Source organism: Phaethon aethereus, assembly GCF_964289735.1.
Source record: "Phaethon aethereus genome assembly, chromosome: 13".
Taxonomy (NCBI): Eukaryota; Metazoa; Chordata; class Aves; order Phaethontiformes; family Phaethontidae; genus Phaethon; species Phaethon aethereus.
The window spans coordinates 16,130,509-16,150,038 of NC_138589.1; the positions used below are offsets into that span (position 1 = coordinate 16,130,509).

General features: G+C 41.8%; 1 protein-coding gene across 1 annotated transcript in view; it reads left to right on the forward strand.

Annotated features, from left to right (window-relative positions):
- Positions 1–291: 291 nt before the first annotated feature.
- Positions 292–19,530, forward strand: part of VAT1L (vesicle amine transport 1 like) — a gene marked incomplete at both ends in the record, with an annotated part of 59,409 nt that continues 40,170 nt past the window's right edge. The window contains 3 exons of the mRNA XM_082005933.1: positions 292–521; positions 7,433–7,562; positions 11,603–11,818. Coding sequence (XP_081862059.1) covers positions 292–521; positions 7,433–7,562; positions 11,603–11,818 — 576 coding nt within the window. The remainder of the gene's footprint in view (positions 522–7,432; positions 7,563–11,602; positions 11,819–19,530) is intronic.

Sequence of the window (19,530 nt, forward strand, 5' to 3'; positions counted from 1 at the left end):
CCTTTCGGCACGGCGGCGGCCCCGCGCGCCCCCCTCACGGCGGCGGCGGCGGCGGCGGCCCTCTCCCGCGCCGGCGGCCGGGCGAGGACAGGGCACCCGCGGGGGGCGCTTCCCGCCGCGCCGGAGCGGCGGATGGCGCTGCGCAGCTAGTCGGTGCATTGCGGCGCGCGGGCGGACCGCCGTGCCGTACCGTGCGGTACCGTGCCGCGCCGCGCCCCCGGCCATTCCACACGGCGGCAGCGCGCCTCGCACAGGAGTAGCCGGCGGGAGCCGCGCTGCCGCAGCCCCGCCATGGCCAAGGAGGGAGCGCAGCGAGCGGAGGAGACGGAGCAGATGATCGAGAAGGAGGGCGGCAAGGAAGCCGCCGAGGGCAGCGCCGTCGGCAGCCTGCGGGCCGGGGACACGAAGGAGATGAGAGCCGTGGTGCTGTCCGCCTTCGGGGGGCTCAACAAGCTCCGCGTCTCCAAGAAAGCCATGCCGGAGCCGCAGGAGGGGGAGCTGAAGATCCGCGTCAAAGCCTGGTCCAGTATCGCCTCTTGCCCTCTCCTTCGCTCTGGGGCGGGGGCCGGGCGGGGTGCTGGCCCCTTCGGGCGGGCGGGAGCCGGGGGGGGCTCCCCCACGCCCACCCGCGTCGCGCCACCCGCCTGTCCCCGCGCTGCCGGCGTTGCCCCGCGGCGGGGCTGGCCTGGCGGCGGAGGGGGCCGGGGTCGGGCGTGGGCCCTTGGCCTCCGCTCCCGCGGCCCGGGCGGGCGGCTGTCGCGCTGAACTTCCCTCACGCGTGGCTTCCCCTGGCTGGGAGCCCCCGCCGCTCTCCGCCCCGCTCGCCCGGGGAGCCCACCGGGGCCGGGGCTGAGCCCCGGGTCGCTTGGTAGCAGGCGGGCATGGAGCGGCCGGGGGCTGCGCGCTGTCAGCAAGCAGCCGGGGGAGGGGGGGGGAATTGTCATCGATTTTTCACGGCACCAGCGGGGAGAAATGGGGGAAGAAAACCTGGCTGTGTTCAGGGTTTTGTTGTTATCTTTCTGAGAAATGCGGGTGCCAGCCTGTGCGTGTTGCTCAGCACCTGCCCCTTTCCCTTCTGGTACTAGCTGTTACTCTTCTCCTGGGAATCACTTCAGTCATAATTTTTCTTCGGAGCCTCTGTGACAGCATGGCTGGAGCTGAAGTTAGCTGGTAAAGCTAACTTACCAGCGACTAATTCCTGTGCCCAGTTGACAAGTGGCTAGCAATCTGGTAGCATCCTGAAACGAGCTTTCCTAGAAGGCTAATATTTTTTTTTTTTTTCCCCCCTAGACAATTGGAGCAGACTGTTCTTCCTAGATAGCTGGTTCTCAGTGCACATGTTCCTTCATGAAAATAGGATTTTTTTTTTTAAGTGACAGAAGCAACAGTAGGCTCTTATTACACAGCTTGATGTGTTCCAAAGACCAATTTAATTTTGCCTAGGCAGGGATTTATCTTTTGTTGTCTTTTTCTGCTATGTAGAAACATGGTGCTTCCAAAAGATAAATTCCAAGGTGAAGGCCAACTTGTTTATTTTAGAAGTAACTTCCATTTAAAATGATGCTGATAATGGGGCAGCAAGCTTGTTTTGAACTATGTGTCCAGCAGATGTGCCTCAGATCTTGGAACATCCTGGTGGCTTAACGCAGCTGAATGTCTTGGCCTGTTGAGATACTGGGCTTTTCATCCTGTACTTAATGGGGATCATAAGGTTTGTGACCTATGGGAGTCCACCCCACCGCAAGGTGTTGCCCATGAAAAAAGGTGATATCCATCAGTCTGAATGAAGACTAATGAATTAAGGGTTGAGATTTTTTGTGTTCTTATTTGGTTTTTATTTTTTCTGTTAGTCACAATGGGAAACACAAGAAATTCCATGCTAGATGAATATAAGAAATAACGGTAGCATAATAGTTGCTGGGTAGCTCATCTTGCTATGAAGCAGGGCTGTAATTCCATTTGAGAATAGGCTGTGGTTTTTTCTGAGTAATGTTGTTTTTTCCCAGCCGTTTAGTTAAAAAAAGTTAACATGCAAAACTTACAGTGTTCTGAGCATGTGGACTTATTCCTTTAAATGCCTGAGGGGTTTACAGCACTCTCCAGTACCTGTATGAATTCCGCTTTCATCAAAGCAGTAGATAGGTGTATATCACAAATAACAAATTACCTGCAAAACAACACTTGGCTGTAAAATAGTAACATTCATCTCTGCTACAACTACAGTTGTTTTCCAGTGTCGCATTATCACTAGTGAGCTGTGTGAGTGGCACGCTTGCCGTTTGACATCAGCAGACCCGCTCAACTGCTTCATAGTTCCTGCCGGGTTGTGCAATACCCTGTGCGTTTTGGAAGCTTCCCTTCGTGCCAGAGGAGCCTGTAGGCTGTATAGCGTCTGCTTGTCATTCCTGGCTGGAAATGGCCGTAGGGCTGAAACGTGATCAGGTCACCAAAGTGTGCTTCCAAACAAGGCAAAATCAATTTGCCGATCATCTTGACCTGAGTCGTAAACACAGGAGATTAATCAGGATGATGATGGACTTGTGGTCTAGTCTGGGAGGTTGAGCGAGGAAAACGTTTATTGGCTTTGCCCAGTGTAGTGTCCCCATGTTAATGCAGTGCCGAACGCACCAAAAATGAGCTGCTCTAGCAAGATGTATTGATGGCAAATCATGGGTTTAGTTGATTTGGTTTTGCAGTTGACCGTCATTATAGATGATGATTTTTTTTTTTCTCCATCAACTTGTGGAGAAAAACAGTCTTTATGAAGAATGTGTGCATACATGATAAATAGTGTATGTTGGTTAAAAAGTGCAAGTTCTAAGTGGTCTCTGCATTCACCGGAAGATGAAACCAGTTGAATCATATATGTACACCAATTAAATAATCTGTATACATTTTGTAGTATGGTACTATAAATGGAGGATATGTTGCTATTAGCACTAAGCCAGATGAATAATTCTTTTGAAGGTCTGGAATATCAATGATCCAATTGAGAATGTGTCAGCTGAGTCATGTGTTAGCCTCATTCAGTGACTAAGAAGTGGAACAGCCATCGATGTCCAAGCTGAGTCACAGCTTCTGCATATTTCATGAAATAATTTTTGATTGATAATGACAGAACACTTGAAATTGCTATATTTGTTTGTATTGTAATTTGCAGTCTGCAGAACACTAGTATACATCTTGTTTGAAAGATTAGCCAAGTAGCTAGAACAAACTGAAGCAGTATTTCAAATGGGGTGTGTGAATAGGAATGGCGTCCTGTAATTATCTCCCTTTATTTTTATTTTCTGTTATACTTATTTCTTCCGCGTGCCACTATACATGTGCATCATGAGGAATGAAGCAGAAATGACCTTTCTGACTGTGAGATAACAGCAATTTAAAAAAACTGGTATCAGATAAAAAAAATCCTGAGTATAGCAGAGTAGCAGACAGTGTATCAATTTTGTTCTTAAAGGCAGTCTTGTTCATATACTGTGAGTGTTTATGGATAAAAAGCATGAGAACTGATCATTTTAAACCTTTTTTTTTTTTTTAAGATTGTCAGGCAATTTGCTGGCTAGGGGTAAGAGGAAGGATTTTTACGAATGTAAAACTCTGTGGTCCTCTTATTTGCTCTGTTGTCTTTGATTAACTTCAGTAATTAATTTCAGTGGAGACTTACAGTGAAATAAGAAAGACAGATCAAAAGCAGCACCTCTCCTAACCAAAGTGTGAAGGATGGTCTGCATGATTTGGTATTTTGCAGTGGAATGTATTGGACGTCCTTGAGGGCACGGGACAGAGCAAAGAGTACCAAGTTGGCCATTGCTGGTCTGATGGTGAAAGAAGTCCAGAATACAGCTTTCTAGCCACAGGACTTTTCACACTTTAAAAAAAAAAAAAAAAAGCAGCAAAACTAAACCACAAGTATAGAAAATAATACTCACGATCCTCAAAATTGGTGTTAAGGCAGAGCATTGCAGACTTAGAAAGTCAAATTCAAAGATGCTTCCATGTTTGATAAACTCTGCCTCCAGAGATGCACAGGTAGTTCAGTCTATGCAGCTCACACCAATATCCCTGTTCTTTCACAGAAAGGTTCTTGCAGAACCCTGATGTCAATGTATTGATCTTGGTAATTTATATCCTTCCCTATCTTCATTTGCATCCAGCTCTTGATTTAGGATTAAAAACACACGACTGCAAAAAGTTGTGCAATTTTTGTCACTGAATTACTTTGCACTTACACTTCTCCCTCTACATATGCCTTTACTTGAAGTTCAGGGGTCACTTTCTCTGGCTACACACCAGATCAAGTTATGCTGGTTTGTACTGATACAAGAAATAAATTGTGCTTATTCTCTAAAACCATCACTCTTCATGAGACCTGTTTTCTTGTGATGTTCTGGGCAACCAAACTTCCCTTTTCCTGTGTCTGCTATAGGTTGAATCTCAATGAAGGTCTTGATAAGTTTGGGTGTCTTGGAGGTAGTTACTAAACTAGCCGTTCATCTTTGGGCCCTCCAGGTTATCCAAAGGAAAAAAAAAATGTTGCTCGTTTTACCATACAACGTAATTGTGCTTTCAGGTCTATTGGTGTTGATAAGTCTTGTTCGAATTTGGCAGGTAGAATAAAACAACTTATTTCTGTCCTTATTTGAAAGTGGAAAGAATGGAAACAAATGCATGTATAAGAGTGACAGAATATGACAACACGTGGACATGCAGGAGATTAAAGGTGAAGTGAATGAAGAAGAAACTCTGTAAAGTGACTAGAAATTATTAGAAATGCTAATCAACACTCTGTTCCAGCTAGTCATTAAAAATGATAAAAATATATGACTTAGGTATTACATACCTTATGTTGTGGGTTTTTTGCTTTCCTTATCACACCTGTTCAAGTATCAAGTCTTCTAAGTTCATTGTAATAGAGATGAACTCTATTTTATTTAATATTGCTGCCTTTTATTGAGGATAAAGGCAGACGAAAGAGAAATGGAACCAGAACAGAACCGAATTGCTAGTATTATGTCGTTAGATGCAAAACTGAGTATATGCCCTTTCAAAAATTGTCTGACAAGTTATTTCATAGGAATGAATGTTTCTAGAAAGAGCCGCAATAATGTATTTGTAATTTGTAAAATTCATTTGCTGGTGAGGGGTCTGGAGCACAAGTCTTATGAGGAGCGGCTGAGGGAACTGGGGTTGTTCAGTCTGAAGAAGAGGAGGCTGAGAGGAGACCTTATTGCTCTCTACAACTACCTGAAAGGGGGTTGTGGCGACGCGGGTGTTGGTCTCTTCTCCCAAGTAACTAGTGATAGGACGAGAGGAAATGGCCTCAAATTGCGCCAGGGGAGGTTTAGATTGGATATTAGGAAAAATTTCTTCACTCAGAGGGTGGTCAAGCATTGGAACAGGCTGCCCAGGGAGGTGGTGGAGTCACCATCTCTGGAAGTGTTCAAAAAACATGTGGATGTGGCACTTCAGGACATGGTTTAGGGGACATGGTGGCGCTGGATTAATGGTTGGACTTGATGATCTTGAAGGTCCTTTCCAACCTTAGTGATTCAGTGATTCTGTGATTCTGTGATCAAATAGCTATGGTTTTTGCCATATCCACCTGTCTGCTTGTTGCTGACTTGTTATGACATCATGGTGCATGTTCCTGCACAGATTTCTGCATCACAGTTCTGCTTCCAGCTGCCCTTTCTTGCAGGAATGTAGAAAAAATTAACTTTTTGTAAAATGCTCATAGTATGGAAAGATGCATTCAAAAGATCATCACTGAAGTTCATGTAAACAGACAATTGTTGCCACCGTGTATGTTGTGGGTGTCTGGTTTTGTGGTGTGGGTTTTTTGTTGGTTCCTCCCCAATGATGCCTTGCAGGCATTTTGTTCTTCGGAATTTCTCTTTCATTATCAACATTACAGTGGTGATGTAGGAGGTGGTCTTAGCTACTGGATAAATGGCCTTTCTAAAATAATTTCAAAGCTTCCAACTTAATTCTGCCATACTCCTCCTAACCTTCCCTGTGGTTGATGTTATGAGCTTTGTGTATGAGCATGTTGAGGGTTTTCTTTGGTGGTGTTTTGGGTTTTTTTATTTTATTTTTCTCCTGAGTTTGTCAAGCTAGATTGTCAAAGTCAGATTTTTCAAAAATAATGTATCATCTTGCTTTTACAGAGCTACAAGTTGTGGATTCAGGTTGCTGGTAAACCCTCCACCACAATTACAAATATTTACAGTTGGTGGAATTTCCTTTTTTGTTCCCCCCAGTGACCTACATCTCCTAAACGCTGTCTTGTCGTTGTGCTTACGCTGTGTGCCTACTCTGTCTTTTTGTTTGTTGGGTCTGTTCAATCTGTTTGTGTCTTGATTAGTATCTGACTAAAGCTCCATCTTATAAATACTTGTGCACATCACTAATTTTATGTATCTAAGCAGCTGCTGGTATCATATGTGTGAGTACGTCTGGCTGTGTGCATAGCTTCACAGAGTTGGGAGGGTTAGTATGCAGCACTTTCAGCTAACAATAAATACAGGGCTGTGTTTTGGAACAATGGATTAAGGCTGAAGCGTATTTTGGCTAGTTAGGAGTTTTAGAAGTTTTAACTATGTATGGCATTTGTGCCAGTAATCAGTATATATACATAGTAGATAAACAGTACCTTTTTTAGTTGTGGGGGTTTTTTTGTGGCTGCCTAGCAAACCACAAAATTTTACTTAATAAGATTGGATAGTATATAAAAGACAAAGCAAAGATGCTTCAAGATTTTTGCAAAATTGAGGCTACAGGGGAAGACCTCTGTTTTTTCTGAGCAGCAACCTTGAGGGCTCCAAAGACCTAAATCACCTTTGCAAAACTGAACAAAAGTGATCCAGGAGGAACATTTTCAAAAAGAACAGCCTATCTGCTGCTTAATAAGTTCATGTCAAAGTTTGGACTCCTGCCTGGGATGAACACAAGATTCATTCCTGTAGTTACATCAGAGGTTAGGACTGTAACATCAGGTTGCTCCTGGCCCAAAACATCTATATAGTGTGTGAGGTTTGGGGTTTTCTTCTTAAATTGAACTGGGTTTACTTGCCAACTAGTAATGCATTCATGGAAATTGTGATGTTTCCCTGTACTGAATTTTTAAATGCCCTTTGTGAATTGCTGTGTGTGACTCCTAAACAGTCTTGTAAGCTTTGGAGCTAATGACAGATGTGGCTGCCTTGCATGTGTGTTCTTCTGCCCGAGGCTCGTACAGAACAGTGTAGTCGGTCTGTTCCATGCGTGAAGAATGTGAATGTCTACTGGGTCCCTCTTATGCTGTGGAGCGCAGCTTTTTAATGCTGCCCTGAAGTTCTCTGACTTTCCCATCACTCAGGTCAAGTTTTCTTTCTCTGATCTTTGGTAATAGCCTTGATTTTTTTTTTTTTTTTCCCCCTGTGTTTTACAGTGGTTTGAACTTCATTGATTTGATGGTGCGACAGGGGAATATCGACAACCCTCCTAAGACACCACTTGTTCCTGGGTTTGAATGTTCTGGAATTGTAGAAGCTCTTGGAGATAGCGTGAAAGGATTTGAGGTAATATTTTCTTTATTTTCAGAGCAAGACTAAATAATCACCAGTTCACTGAGCATGTTGTCCCTAATCCCTTCTGGTCTGCCAGTGACAGCAGCCTTCACCACCGCGTTGAGATTTGAAAGGGTAATTTTTCCTTGTTGCTTCCCAAGCATGAGAATGACCTCTTGAATTAGTTTCTAAAGCCACCACTGTCATCTCCTTTAAATCCTGCCTGAAAAGTCACTTGTGCCATGTGCATATCGTGATGGCTAAACAGGAACTGGAAAGCATGACTGATGTGCGTTAAGAAAGTAAAAGAAATTGGGTTGACTTGTGAAGTGTCTTCTTGGCCATGTTTGCTGTCATCGTTGCTCTGTTCCTGAAAACCCATGCGCTGCTGATTTTAGTTCCAACTTTTGACCTTGAATAACAAGACACCCATCTACAATAAGCATTGCTTCTTACAACCATGTGCATTCATGAGACACAGATAAAACTGGGACTCTGATTGTGGGTATTTGACTTAACCTGATCACTTGGGAAAAGGATCTATTTCACCTAATGGAACAGTGATAAATGACAAATAGTTAATGTATATAATAAAGCTTTCATAACTGGTTGGCATTATGTAGTCTTCGGTATCTCTTATTACATATAAACAGCATTCTGTCCTACCTGCTATTCCATTATTGATGGAAACATCTATATTCCCTCGAATCTTGCACTTTATTTCCTAAGTAGATAGAAAAATTTTGAAATAAAAACTGAGTTAATGCACATCAATCCTATCTTAGCTATTTGCTGAATCAGTCGTGTCATCAAGTAATTGCATTTTCTGAATTCTTATTGTATCTTGATCTTAAGAAGGCAATTACCTAAAATACTTTTGTTTAAAGGTAACATTTTTGTTCTTCTAGAAAAGGTGTAAAATTTCTCAGCTGAGTCAAGATAATGGCCAATTTAGTTTCTAGTGGGGTCTCAGTGATTAGTTCTTCTTAGGACATTTCTCTGCCTTCCCCTTCCTGTCCCATCTCTGCCTTGAAACAAGTCATAATCTTCCAGTGTTTTTTGTGATGAACAATAACTTCACTGTTTGAAAAACTCTACTACTTTGGTTGTTCGGCTCTAGTATGTGGTTTATAGCTACGCTCCATATCAAAGAATATTCTATGAAAGGACTGTAGAAAGTCTGTGCTCTAGATCAGCATTCTCAGTTCAAAAGTTCTTGCTGTTCTAAAGGGCATCATGAGGCTACAGCGTATGGTGCTTGTTTGACTAATATTGCACCTGACTGAATATACTGGGTCTCTTTTAACGTTATATCTTTGTTCTGACTATAGAACATGTTTGTGCTCTGCTGTACTCCCTGAAATTGAGAGAGGCTTGTGGTGTTTTATTTTTTGCATACAATCTGAACAGCCATGGTAGTGTTTGAGTGATCTAGAAGAAGGGTCAACACTCAGAATAACTGCTGTGCACAGGTATGAACCCATCAACAGGAGAACATACCATGAGGAAAATGCATGAACACTGTCAGTTTATTTATGGATTTCTTGCACAGAACAGGAGCACACCAGATGCTTGTTGTCTCCTTGACATGCTGTTACCGCTGTCCATGACAGTGGCAGGAGTGGCAAAGATTGCACCCTACATCTTCTGACCTTCTTTCCCTTTATAGATCTCTTCCAGTTAACGTCGTGGGCATTTCATGCTCTGCAAAAATGTGTCTTATTGGCCTTTAGTCTGTACTACCTGAGATACTACACCTGAGAGATTGCCAGCCATTTATTGTCTTCATTTGCTGTGATGGTGTTATTGTATGACAGATGACAGCCTTGAATGGCAGTCCATTTTGACAGCAATGTGTAAGAACACATTTTACATTGAAAGAAAGTCTTTTTTGTGGAATAATAACGGAAGAATAATTTTAAGGAATAATGCCTATTCCTGCTCCCATTAAAAGAAAAAGCTATTTTCTGCTGAGCTCAAATGTATCAGGCCTGCTCTCTCTAATTGTGGGGATGATTCTTGGAAGCTAAGGCCTAATCTGGCATGATGACTAGGCTCTGTATAGTGTTTGACTTAAAATATGGTATTTATTATTACTAAGAAATCCCTTGGGAATTGCCAAGAGAGACTTCTCTGCATTCTGTTTGGTAATCATTTATGTTTGCTTGAAAGGATATAGGACATACTAACATCTTCACTAATTAATCCTAGCAGACTTCAGATTTTAGACCCTTCTCTAACAGCAAAAGGGAACCACAGAGTGGTTACCAGTGAGGCATTGTTAATTTGAATGTGTTTTTCAAAAGGAGGCGTCATTTCAGTGAAATCGGAATGACAGTTCTGTTTCAGCATCCTCATTCTAAGGGACAAACCCTTCGGAACTGTCAGCAGCACTTCAGCTTTTAGCAAACCCACAACATCCCAAAGCCAAAGTGATGACAAGTACTTGGGAGACCAAAATGTGCTTGTGGTATAAACGTTTGCCTGAAGGTAACAGTGTTGTTCTTTAGTCCATTGCTGTGGAATATAGTTGAAATATTCTGAGAACAACCTGTAATATTTCTAAAGCATTAGTGGATATCAGTAGAATGTAAGCTAGAGAATATCAGGCAGATAAGCAAAGGAATTTTAGAGGGACAGCTGCTGTTAGTTTTGATTAAAACATGAAGTCCTAAAGTTTGATGCTGTTCCTGTCTTATTACTTATACTGTGGCTCCATTGAAGAGTGTCTTTCATGGTTAAGGATGCTATTTTTGTTGGTGTATTATAGAATGGCAAAGAGGTCTAAGACAAGGTAAAAGATACATAGGGGCTGCTGTTGACAAGCCATTATTGAGAGTTTGTAAGAGTCGTGCCTGTGAAGGCTTTAATATATATTGGCCAAACATTTGCTCATGGTGACTCTCCCTAGTAGCCCCAGCAGACCAATTTCTACTTCTATGCTGGTGTTGCTTTCCAAGTATGACTGTACCCCTGCAGGAGCCTCAGAGCTCCAGTTACCTTGGTATTATTCTTGTCCATCTGTGGGGAGTCACTATCTCCATTTTAAAAACCTGAAACTGCAATGAAGGCCATTATACAAACGTATGAATTTGATGTGCCTGGACCCCTGGAAAGTTCCTAGGAGCAACCAACTGTATCTAATATTAACATTAAATCTTTATTTCTCCATAGTGAAACAGCCTTTCACTACTATACGTTTTCCCAAAAAATTGAGTAGAGAAATGTTGCATTCAAAGGGAATATTTCATTGCTCCTTTAAATCCTGTCAAATTCACTTTGTAGGTTTGGTAGTGCCTCAGAATCCAGAGGCATATTTTTGAGGTGGCTTGTTTGAAGTTGCAGGATCAAATTCCGCTCTGATGTGTGGCTGTAGAAATGACAGTCGTGGAAATGTATTGGTAGAATCAGTTATTAAGATAATAAAAATACAGAGTGGATACAGATGGTATGATCTTCTAAATGAGTGGTTTCCAAGTCCTTTCATGTGTTCTATCTACCAGAGTACAAGGCCTCCCCTTCTCAATCCACAGAGAGGAAAAGTAGCTCTATGTTAGCATGAAGACTGAGAAAGCAAAGTGCAAATTATCTTAGGTGTAATTTTGTTTATGCCATGTATCTCAATATAATATTTTTTCCTTTCTTCCTTTTTTTTTTCCTGTAAGAAAATTTCCTGGTTATTAGTAAGAATGCTGGTTTTATTGCTTTACAGCCTCATTTGTTATTTAGGAGCTCTGCTAGCAAAATACGATCTGTATTAGTGATGATGGAATACTGCTCCATCAGAGAAGCAATGTAGCAAAAAAGGTGGCTTTAACTTTGTTTGGATATTTTTGTGAAATTCAGCTTTTTAAATAAATACAATTGAAAAATGGTAAAAGCCCAAAGCTGAGCAGCTTAACTGCTATTTTGCCAAACATGTGGAGCACCATTATCTTCACCATCCGTCAGTGACCCACAGCTTGAACAGCAGAGTTGCAGGTCTTACAATTTGCTTTCTACAGTCTCAATTGCAGCCATACCGCTAACGTTGTTTTCTTCCTTGTTTGTAGATTGGAGACAGAGTCATGGCTTTTGTAAACTACAATGCATGGGCTGAAGTAGTATGTACCCCAGTAGAATTTGTCTACAAGATCCCAGATGACATGAGTTTTTCTGAAGCTGCTGCGTTTCCCATGAACTTTGTAACTGCCTACATGATGCTCTTTGAAGTTGCTAACCTAAGAGAAGGCATGTCTGTGCTGGTTCACTCGGCAGGAGGTGGGGTGGTAAGTTGGAACTTCTCTTACTTTGCTGTCACCAAGTAACTGAAGCACTCTGATGGATCTTGAGTTCTGAAATGAGCCAGACTCCGCAGTTTGATTTGGTATTGGACTTGCCTATGTGAGGCATTGTGGTGGGAGGAACTGCGTCTGTTTTCCCATCAAAATGCTGATGTGAACAGTTGGCAGGAGCTTCTGGTGAAATAAAAATGTTCTGACAATAAACTCTACCCAAAGACCCCTCCAAAATCCTCTAATCAGTTGTCAGAGATCATGGAGCAAGTGTTGTCCCAAACATTGCATTCTTGAGCCTATGCACCTTGTACTTCTGTGTAAAAGAAGGCTTTAATGAAAGGAATAAATAAATCAACTCCCTGCGCAAGATGTTCGTAGGTAACCATAATCCTCCTTGCAGTAAATGGCCCTCTTGGAATATTCCTGCAAATACTGTGTGTGAGTGTGTGTCATGCTTTCTCTGTGAAAGACTTTTTTTTTTTTCCTTTGTTATAGAGATATTGAAAGCATTATCATGCCAACCCTGAGGAAAATATACAAATGCTGAACTTGAGTCAGTGGTGGCTGCAAGCATGTCATGGTTTGGATCATTAGTAAGGAGGCATTGCATTGCATAAGCAAAGCAACAGTAGGATGAATTCAGTGAAATAGCAGGCCACACAATGAAATAAAACGTCAGCATATTGTGTTACCAGTTCTTTGAACTATCTTTTCGGAAAATCTCTCTCCTTTGGAAAATATTTAAGCTTGTGCAAAATGTTAAGATACTGACAAGAGAGTTTGTTCACATTTGAAATTATGCAGTCCTTTTCCATAAGACAGATTTTTTTATGACCTGAGAACATTAACAGATCTCAGCCTTTCAAATTGGGGTACCGCTTCTGTTTTTGTGTTATACCTTATTTATGCTAAATTAATATTCTGTTGTCTACTGAGGTCTGGTGGCCAGCCTCAAACACCTTATCCCTAATTCTATGCCCTTAGACCTTCTTTCAGGGTCTTATACAAAAGCGAGCTGTAATCAAAGGAATAAATTCATGAGTTCCCTGTACAAAGTATTTTTAACTAACGATAATCCTACTTGCAGTAAATGGTCCTCTTGGAATACTTCTGGAAATGAATGGAATTTATAATCTTATTATGCTTCGGCACAGTACAACCTAGAGCGTTATGGCTGACTTTATTGTTCTTTAATATTAAATCTTTTCATGTGGAATTTAGGCCTGTTAAAGCAATGTGAGGCCACATGTTCAGGGGGAATGTATATTCTACAGGAATCGAAGGCTCAACTTTAGCTGTAAGGCCATTTGCCCAGCTGACATTATACAGACGGAGGCTGAGCATACAGAATTAGCAAAACACCCAAAAGCAGTCCCTGCGCATATGCATGTATGAGAAAATGAACTCCTCCTTATTAAGATAAAGCATCCTTGCTAAATTTCTTTATTTCTCTTCCTTTTTCTCACCTGACTTGCCTCGGTTATTTCTTCCTTCTCTTCCTGGAGCACTGTTAATGCTCTACCAACCTCCACGTAGTTGTGTTCAGTAGCATCCAACCTCTGTGCTGGGCTGCTCTGTAAGGAGCTGCTGGCTTCCTCTCTCATCACAGATGCTCAATGAGCAGCTTTTGCCTGGTCCTCTGCCATGACTGCTTGTGGACCTCTGAGAGAAGCTAAAGGAAGGATGGGTCCTTGCTGACTGCCGGGAGAGCAAGGAGGAACCAGATCCATCACATGCTAAGTAGTTAAATAAAACAGTTTCCAAAGGAAAGACTAGAAATGCAGGAAGAAGAGCCAAGTTGGCCAAAAACTGACATAGGTCTGTGTATGATCCAGGGGGGACTGTGCCTAAGAGGGAGAAAGGGGCTGGTGGGCCTACAAGGCAGGATGCTGATCACTGTGTCACCGGGGAGAAAGTCTCATGCAGCCTGCTGTTCCTTGTAAGGGAAGGGCACGTCTAGCTAGAATTGGAAAGGAAAGACTTCTCCCATCGCTTGATGCGTCATACAGGTGAAATATCATTCTGCAGACGCGTGGAATTTTTTCCTTTCTGTTAACGAGACATAATGATTTCAGAGGGGTCTGTGTTGCTCTTTAAACCGCTCTAATAATCTGACTATTAATACTTGGAAGAGTTTAACAGCCTCAATCAAACAAATCACTTTCACAAAGTTCTTAGTTAATAAACCAGAAAACTGGCACTGAAATCACTATGGGAAGAGGTATTTTTTTGTGCTGTTGCTTTAATAGATAGAAGGCCTATTCCCACTTTCAGCAAGTAGGAAACCTGTCCAATTTGTTTCTAAATGTCATAGAAATTCCAGAATGCTTGAATGAGACAATAGGCTCCCTGTGGGACTAGAAGTTTGTAATTGTTCCTTTCTCATTATGCAAGATCATTATTTTAGCTGCCTCAGGCAGTTTATGAAAAAGAACTTGTTGCTTCAAAACTGTTTGTGAGCTTCTTTGTTCTGGCTCCCCAGTCTGCTTTAGGAGGATCCTGCAGCTTTTTCAATAAATTGAGTCTGGGAAAATTCTCTAGGACCTTTACTTATGTTTTGCCTCAGTTTATTTATGTGGCCCTATTTTTGGTAGTGAGGTAACTATAGCAATTTCTTCCAATCTATGCCTGGCATATAATTAGTATGTGACAGCATCCCTTAATGTCTGACAGGATACTTTAGATAAGTCAGTTTACTTATTTCCAGAAGTTTCAGGGGACATCAGAAGATGATGTAAAGAAAAAAAAGGAAATGTACCAAGATAATTTACCTTGAAAAAAGACTCATGTACCTGTGTCTGTTACAGAGACTTGAATCCTGTTCCACATACCAAATGAGTACCCTCCTTGCCACCCACTGAGTGGGCAGGGCGTCATACGATCTTCCCAGTTCATGGTAGGAAACATGGCTAGTTGTAGGGAAGCACCTTGTCTCTCTGAACCAGGAGGAGAGGTGGACACTCACAAACTCTGCTTCTGACACTGTTGGTATATTGTAGCCTTCCATCTGAAGAGGAGGACCTGCTGCAGTGCTTTAGAAAGTCGGTTTGAAAGGAAGGATTGTACTTGCTTTTGTTTCCTAGCCAGCTTGTTGATTTTGATGGTTTGGAAAGGGGCTACTTTGGGTCTTGGTTTGGTTTTCCTGTTTTTTGGGGGTTTTTGTTTTTTTTTTATTCCCCTCTTGAGATGGGGCAGTTAAGAGAGACTGACTCTCACTGCTCAACCTGGGCAGTGAGGTAGGCTGGAGAAACTTTAGGGGCCCTTGTGGTACAGGCTTACAGTTGCATTGCATGATTCAATCAAACTTTGATGAGAAATTAAGACTTTGCAAAGCATTCTGTTATCATTGCATGAGCTGCTACTGACCAAGATCTAACAAGCGCAAGGGTTGTCATACGCTCTTTCAGGCCTCTGCTTGGCAGGATGCTGAACTCTTCTGCTTAAACTGTTATATTGAGTAGCAGGGCGGCTCAATAATTTACAAAAGATATAATTGTGTAAGTTTAAATGCTTAAAGCTACGGAAATGTTAAGTGCCCTTCTGAACTGATTAGTAAAATAAGGAGAAAGTCAGCTAACACTGAACTTCAAAAACTTTCTATTTTCCACGTATAGAAACTAATGCTCAGAAATACAAGTTTGCAAGAACATACGACTTACTGTGGGACATATATTGGCCTCTCGTAACTGTAAAATGCTGTAATTTATGTTTGAAATAACTGTAAGACAATGGTAGAGTAGCTCCCTTCACAAATATACTCCCACGTCTTCTCTCCGCGCCCCCCCCAAGTGAAGCAAAGTGGCGACTGAAGAAAATACACTGAGAAAACTGAGCAGTAGCGTGCACCCTGCTGTGACTGATCTGCTGTATGAAGCAATTAGTTCTTTAAAATGGTGACTGTTTAAGTCAGTGCGTGCAGTGCAAGCCACAGCACAGGCTTGTACAAGATTATAAAGTTGCTCTTAAAATTATTAATGTAAACTTGTAAACTGTACCCTGGATTAGTTGAATTACTGTAAATACAGGACTGTTGTATTAAAAAAAAAAAAAGGCAAAAAACCTTAGGCTCATCTCTTCTAGCCTTGGTAAAGCCAGTCTCTATCTCTAGCATCTCCCTGGAAAATGAATTCTTTCAGGGATTTAGATTTGTGAGAGACAGCCATTATGCCCATTTACTTGTTTGTTTGCTCTTTATGTACTTCCTATTCTGAATATTTAGAGCACAAAACTTTGGTCATTTACCAAGATTGTGTAAACACTTTAATTTCATCGCTTAACCCCTCAGACGCAAGGCAGAATTATTAGCCAATTCTTTAGTATTTTGATTTTACAGGTGCTAAAATTAAGCTGCTTTTCATGCAGGAGCATCTATTGTTATCCTGAAGCTGTGATCTGACCTTCCCTTTCAGGCTTAGCAGCAGAGGAATTGCAAGCAGAGTAAGTTAGAAATGCAGCTCCCATGTTTGAATTTGAAGGGTAAATCTGACTTGGCAACAGATTTAGGTCATCCTGGCAGGATTGGTTACTGCTTGGCAGGAACCCTCTTTTTGTGTCTCCCCTGCATAAATTGCAAATATTTGAGGATGTGTTCCAAACTGAATCACTGAAGTGGTGATGTTTTATCTGACAAAGAACTGGCACTCTGTAGTAAATCTAGTCACCTGCTATCACAGGCAGTGTATAGGAACCCTTTGTAGAGAATTATTAAATTTCTTCTTAAAAAAACCAAACCAAACCAAACAAACAAAAAACCCCCCAAAAACAAAAAATCACAACCAGTGTGTTTATCCCTTCAAATTCTTTGTGCTCTGTCTTGCTCGGTGAGAAATCTTTCTCATTTCCAGACTATTTGTGGCCGGTTAGTATATCATTGTTATTCTGCTGGTGTCCGTTAATTAAAATTAGCTACTCTTTCCTCCTGGGGCACTTCTTTCACATCTTTTTGGTAGGATGTACGTGTGTATATGGCTAGAACAAGCACAGGATCAATTTGCTCCTTGGCCTGTGTTTTTCAGGCTGAAAGCAGGTTGGTTTGTTCTTGGTACCTTTTTTGTAAGGTTAGGTGTCTGTTTCCTTGGTCATCCTACAGACTCTGGTCCAGGCAGATATATACACATTTCCTGGGCTCTGAGCTGGTTGGCAGCAAAGAAGCAGTAAGCGGGTGTGAAAGCTTAGAGCCTTTTAAAATAGGTGTCACAGCATCCCTGATCCTTTTAAACATTGTATGGGTAGACTGAATTCAGGTCTGTCTGCACCTAGCAGGTAGGAGCACATTATATAGCACTCATGTTTGAGTCAGTCCTTCTTGAATGTGAATAATTAGAATTTACTCCTCTCTTCTGATGGTCCTGGCCAGCATTCTGTACAATGGCATTCATACTCCCCACTTTGCTGAAGTCTTTGCTGATACCTCCCAGAACTGCACTTGCTCTTTTCATATTCGCAGTTCATAGCCATTCTGCATTTGATGAAGTGCTTTCCTCTTATTTCATCTCCAGCAGCCAAGGAAAGGAATAAATCAGCTCACACAGAGCTCTGTGTAACCAAGTCTAGGCTGCTTTAAGTACCCAAGCTATCTCACTCACTGCCGGACAGGGTATCTCCACGCCGAGCTGCCCTGTGCTGCTGAATGCCTCTAAAGCAATGGATGTGCTCCCTCAGCAGCTCAGGAGAGTCCCAGTGCCATGGCTGAGCCTGTTTGCAGACGCTGCCTCAGAGCATAATCTGTTAATCAAACACAAAAGCCTGGCGAGTCATACACAAAAAGCAATTTCCCTGACCAAAGCAGGCTGCAGTCTCTGAAGGCCTTTCTTTTTGCCTCCCGAAGCCCTGCACTCCCCAGAGGACGTCCTTTCCCTGAATCCCCCGCTGAGTCATGTCACAGGCGGGCAGTGCTTAACTCTGCCTTGGCTGCTCTGCCTTTTCAGAGAGAGCTTATATCCTCTGAGTGAGGATCTTGGCTGGGGGATGTTGTCGTAGCTCCAGTAAACTGAAGAGGACTTAGACCACGTGGAGAGTCAGACCCGAGTTTTTTGAATGTGCCTCAGCTGCACAATTTTGCAAGGGCGTAGGAAAAAACACACCCTGCTAATTGCTGCAGAAAATAAGAGATTTTGAGGGTAAAAGAGATCGTTATCTCATGGTGACTCTTTCTTCCCCTCCCTCTACTCCAAAACTTATTTGTGGTGCTCTGAGTGTAGCAGATGCTGCCTTACGTTTGTTCAAGAATTGCGTTTCAGTTTGTCCACTCCGCAGTGCTCACCTTAGTGTTTGGTTTCCAATTTCCTCTGCTGTAATTGGAAAAACACGACCTTCAGGAGATGGAGTGTTGTGTGTCTGACTTCTCCAAACACCAGAGAAAAGTTTTCCTTGATGCCAGGAGATTAGTAGATGTCGTCTTTTGTAGTTTGTGTACTTCGTACCACCTTCAGATATGGTTATGTGACATCTAAGCATTTTGGAAATGTGGATTCTCCTCACGTTTTGTTCCAGAGAGGTTTCTTGTGCAAGATTAAGTCTAAATGATTTTTTTTTTAAACTGCTGTAGCAGCTTTGGGCTGCTAAAATATACCCTAGAAAGTATAGCTTCTCACTGATGCTATTGGTTCTAATAGATGTAGTTTTGCAGGGTGGTATCTTGTAGATGGTTTGCGCTCTCGTGCTATAAAGCTGGGCTCAGTTTACATACTAGCAAAAAAGAAGCTTTCTTGAAAGTATACTGATCTGCAACTGCTGTAATTCAGTGCACAGCTTGCACATCAGACTGAGGTCTGGCTTGTGCCATTAGGTCATACCCTTTCAGAAATCTGCTAACTTATACACTTTATTTATATTTTATCCAGTGTTAAATTAATATTAAGAAGATAATTAGATTGGTAAGTTTTCTTCTATTTATGCTTTCTATATTGACTTTTAAATTTCAGTTTTAAAGCAATGGAATGTAAAGACATCTGCATCTTTTTACTGGATTTAAAACTACTGCAAACATATCCATTTATAATAAATTCTGTAATAGACATATGTGTAGATTAGATCCAACATACTGGTTTTATGAATTGACAGGATACCTTGAAAAGGAATCCATCAAACAAACTTTGAAGCTAAAGAGACACAAGACTTCTGTGCCAAATGTATTAGGAGACATGCTTCATTTTCACAGAATGCTTTAGTCCAAGTTGTTAATTTCTTCTAGGACTCACCATGTGGAGTTCTGCATGATAAGTAGTATACGTATTTTAAAGGAGATTAATTCCATTTTAAGGAAATATTTTATAACCATGTCTATCCCTTCAGTGAAGCAGTTTTTTTTTAAAGACTGCTAAATCCTGTTACAAGTAAAATTAAATGTCCAAGTGAGAATTATCTTTTGCCACTTATTAATTTTCCCAGGTTCAGGATGCAAGTATCTGGTCTGTACTTATGTGCAGAAAGTTGCATCATATATGAAAAATTAGATATGTGAGGAGTTTTATTTTCATTTTTTTAAATTATACACCCTCTCAGAAGGTTTGAGAGTTCATACATTATTCCTGATAACATGGTGCCTGCATCCATATCCAAGTGGTCTCTGTGGTGAAAGCTAGTAGTAGAGATGATGCTGTTTTGTCTGAGCAGGGAGGAGGCAGAAAGCTCTCTTGTCTCTGTCTACCACAAAGCAGTTTTTAGGAGGGGAATGGCTTTGGAATCTAAAAACAGGAGAGGGC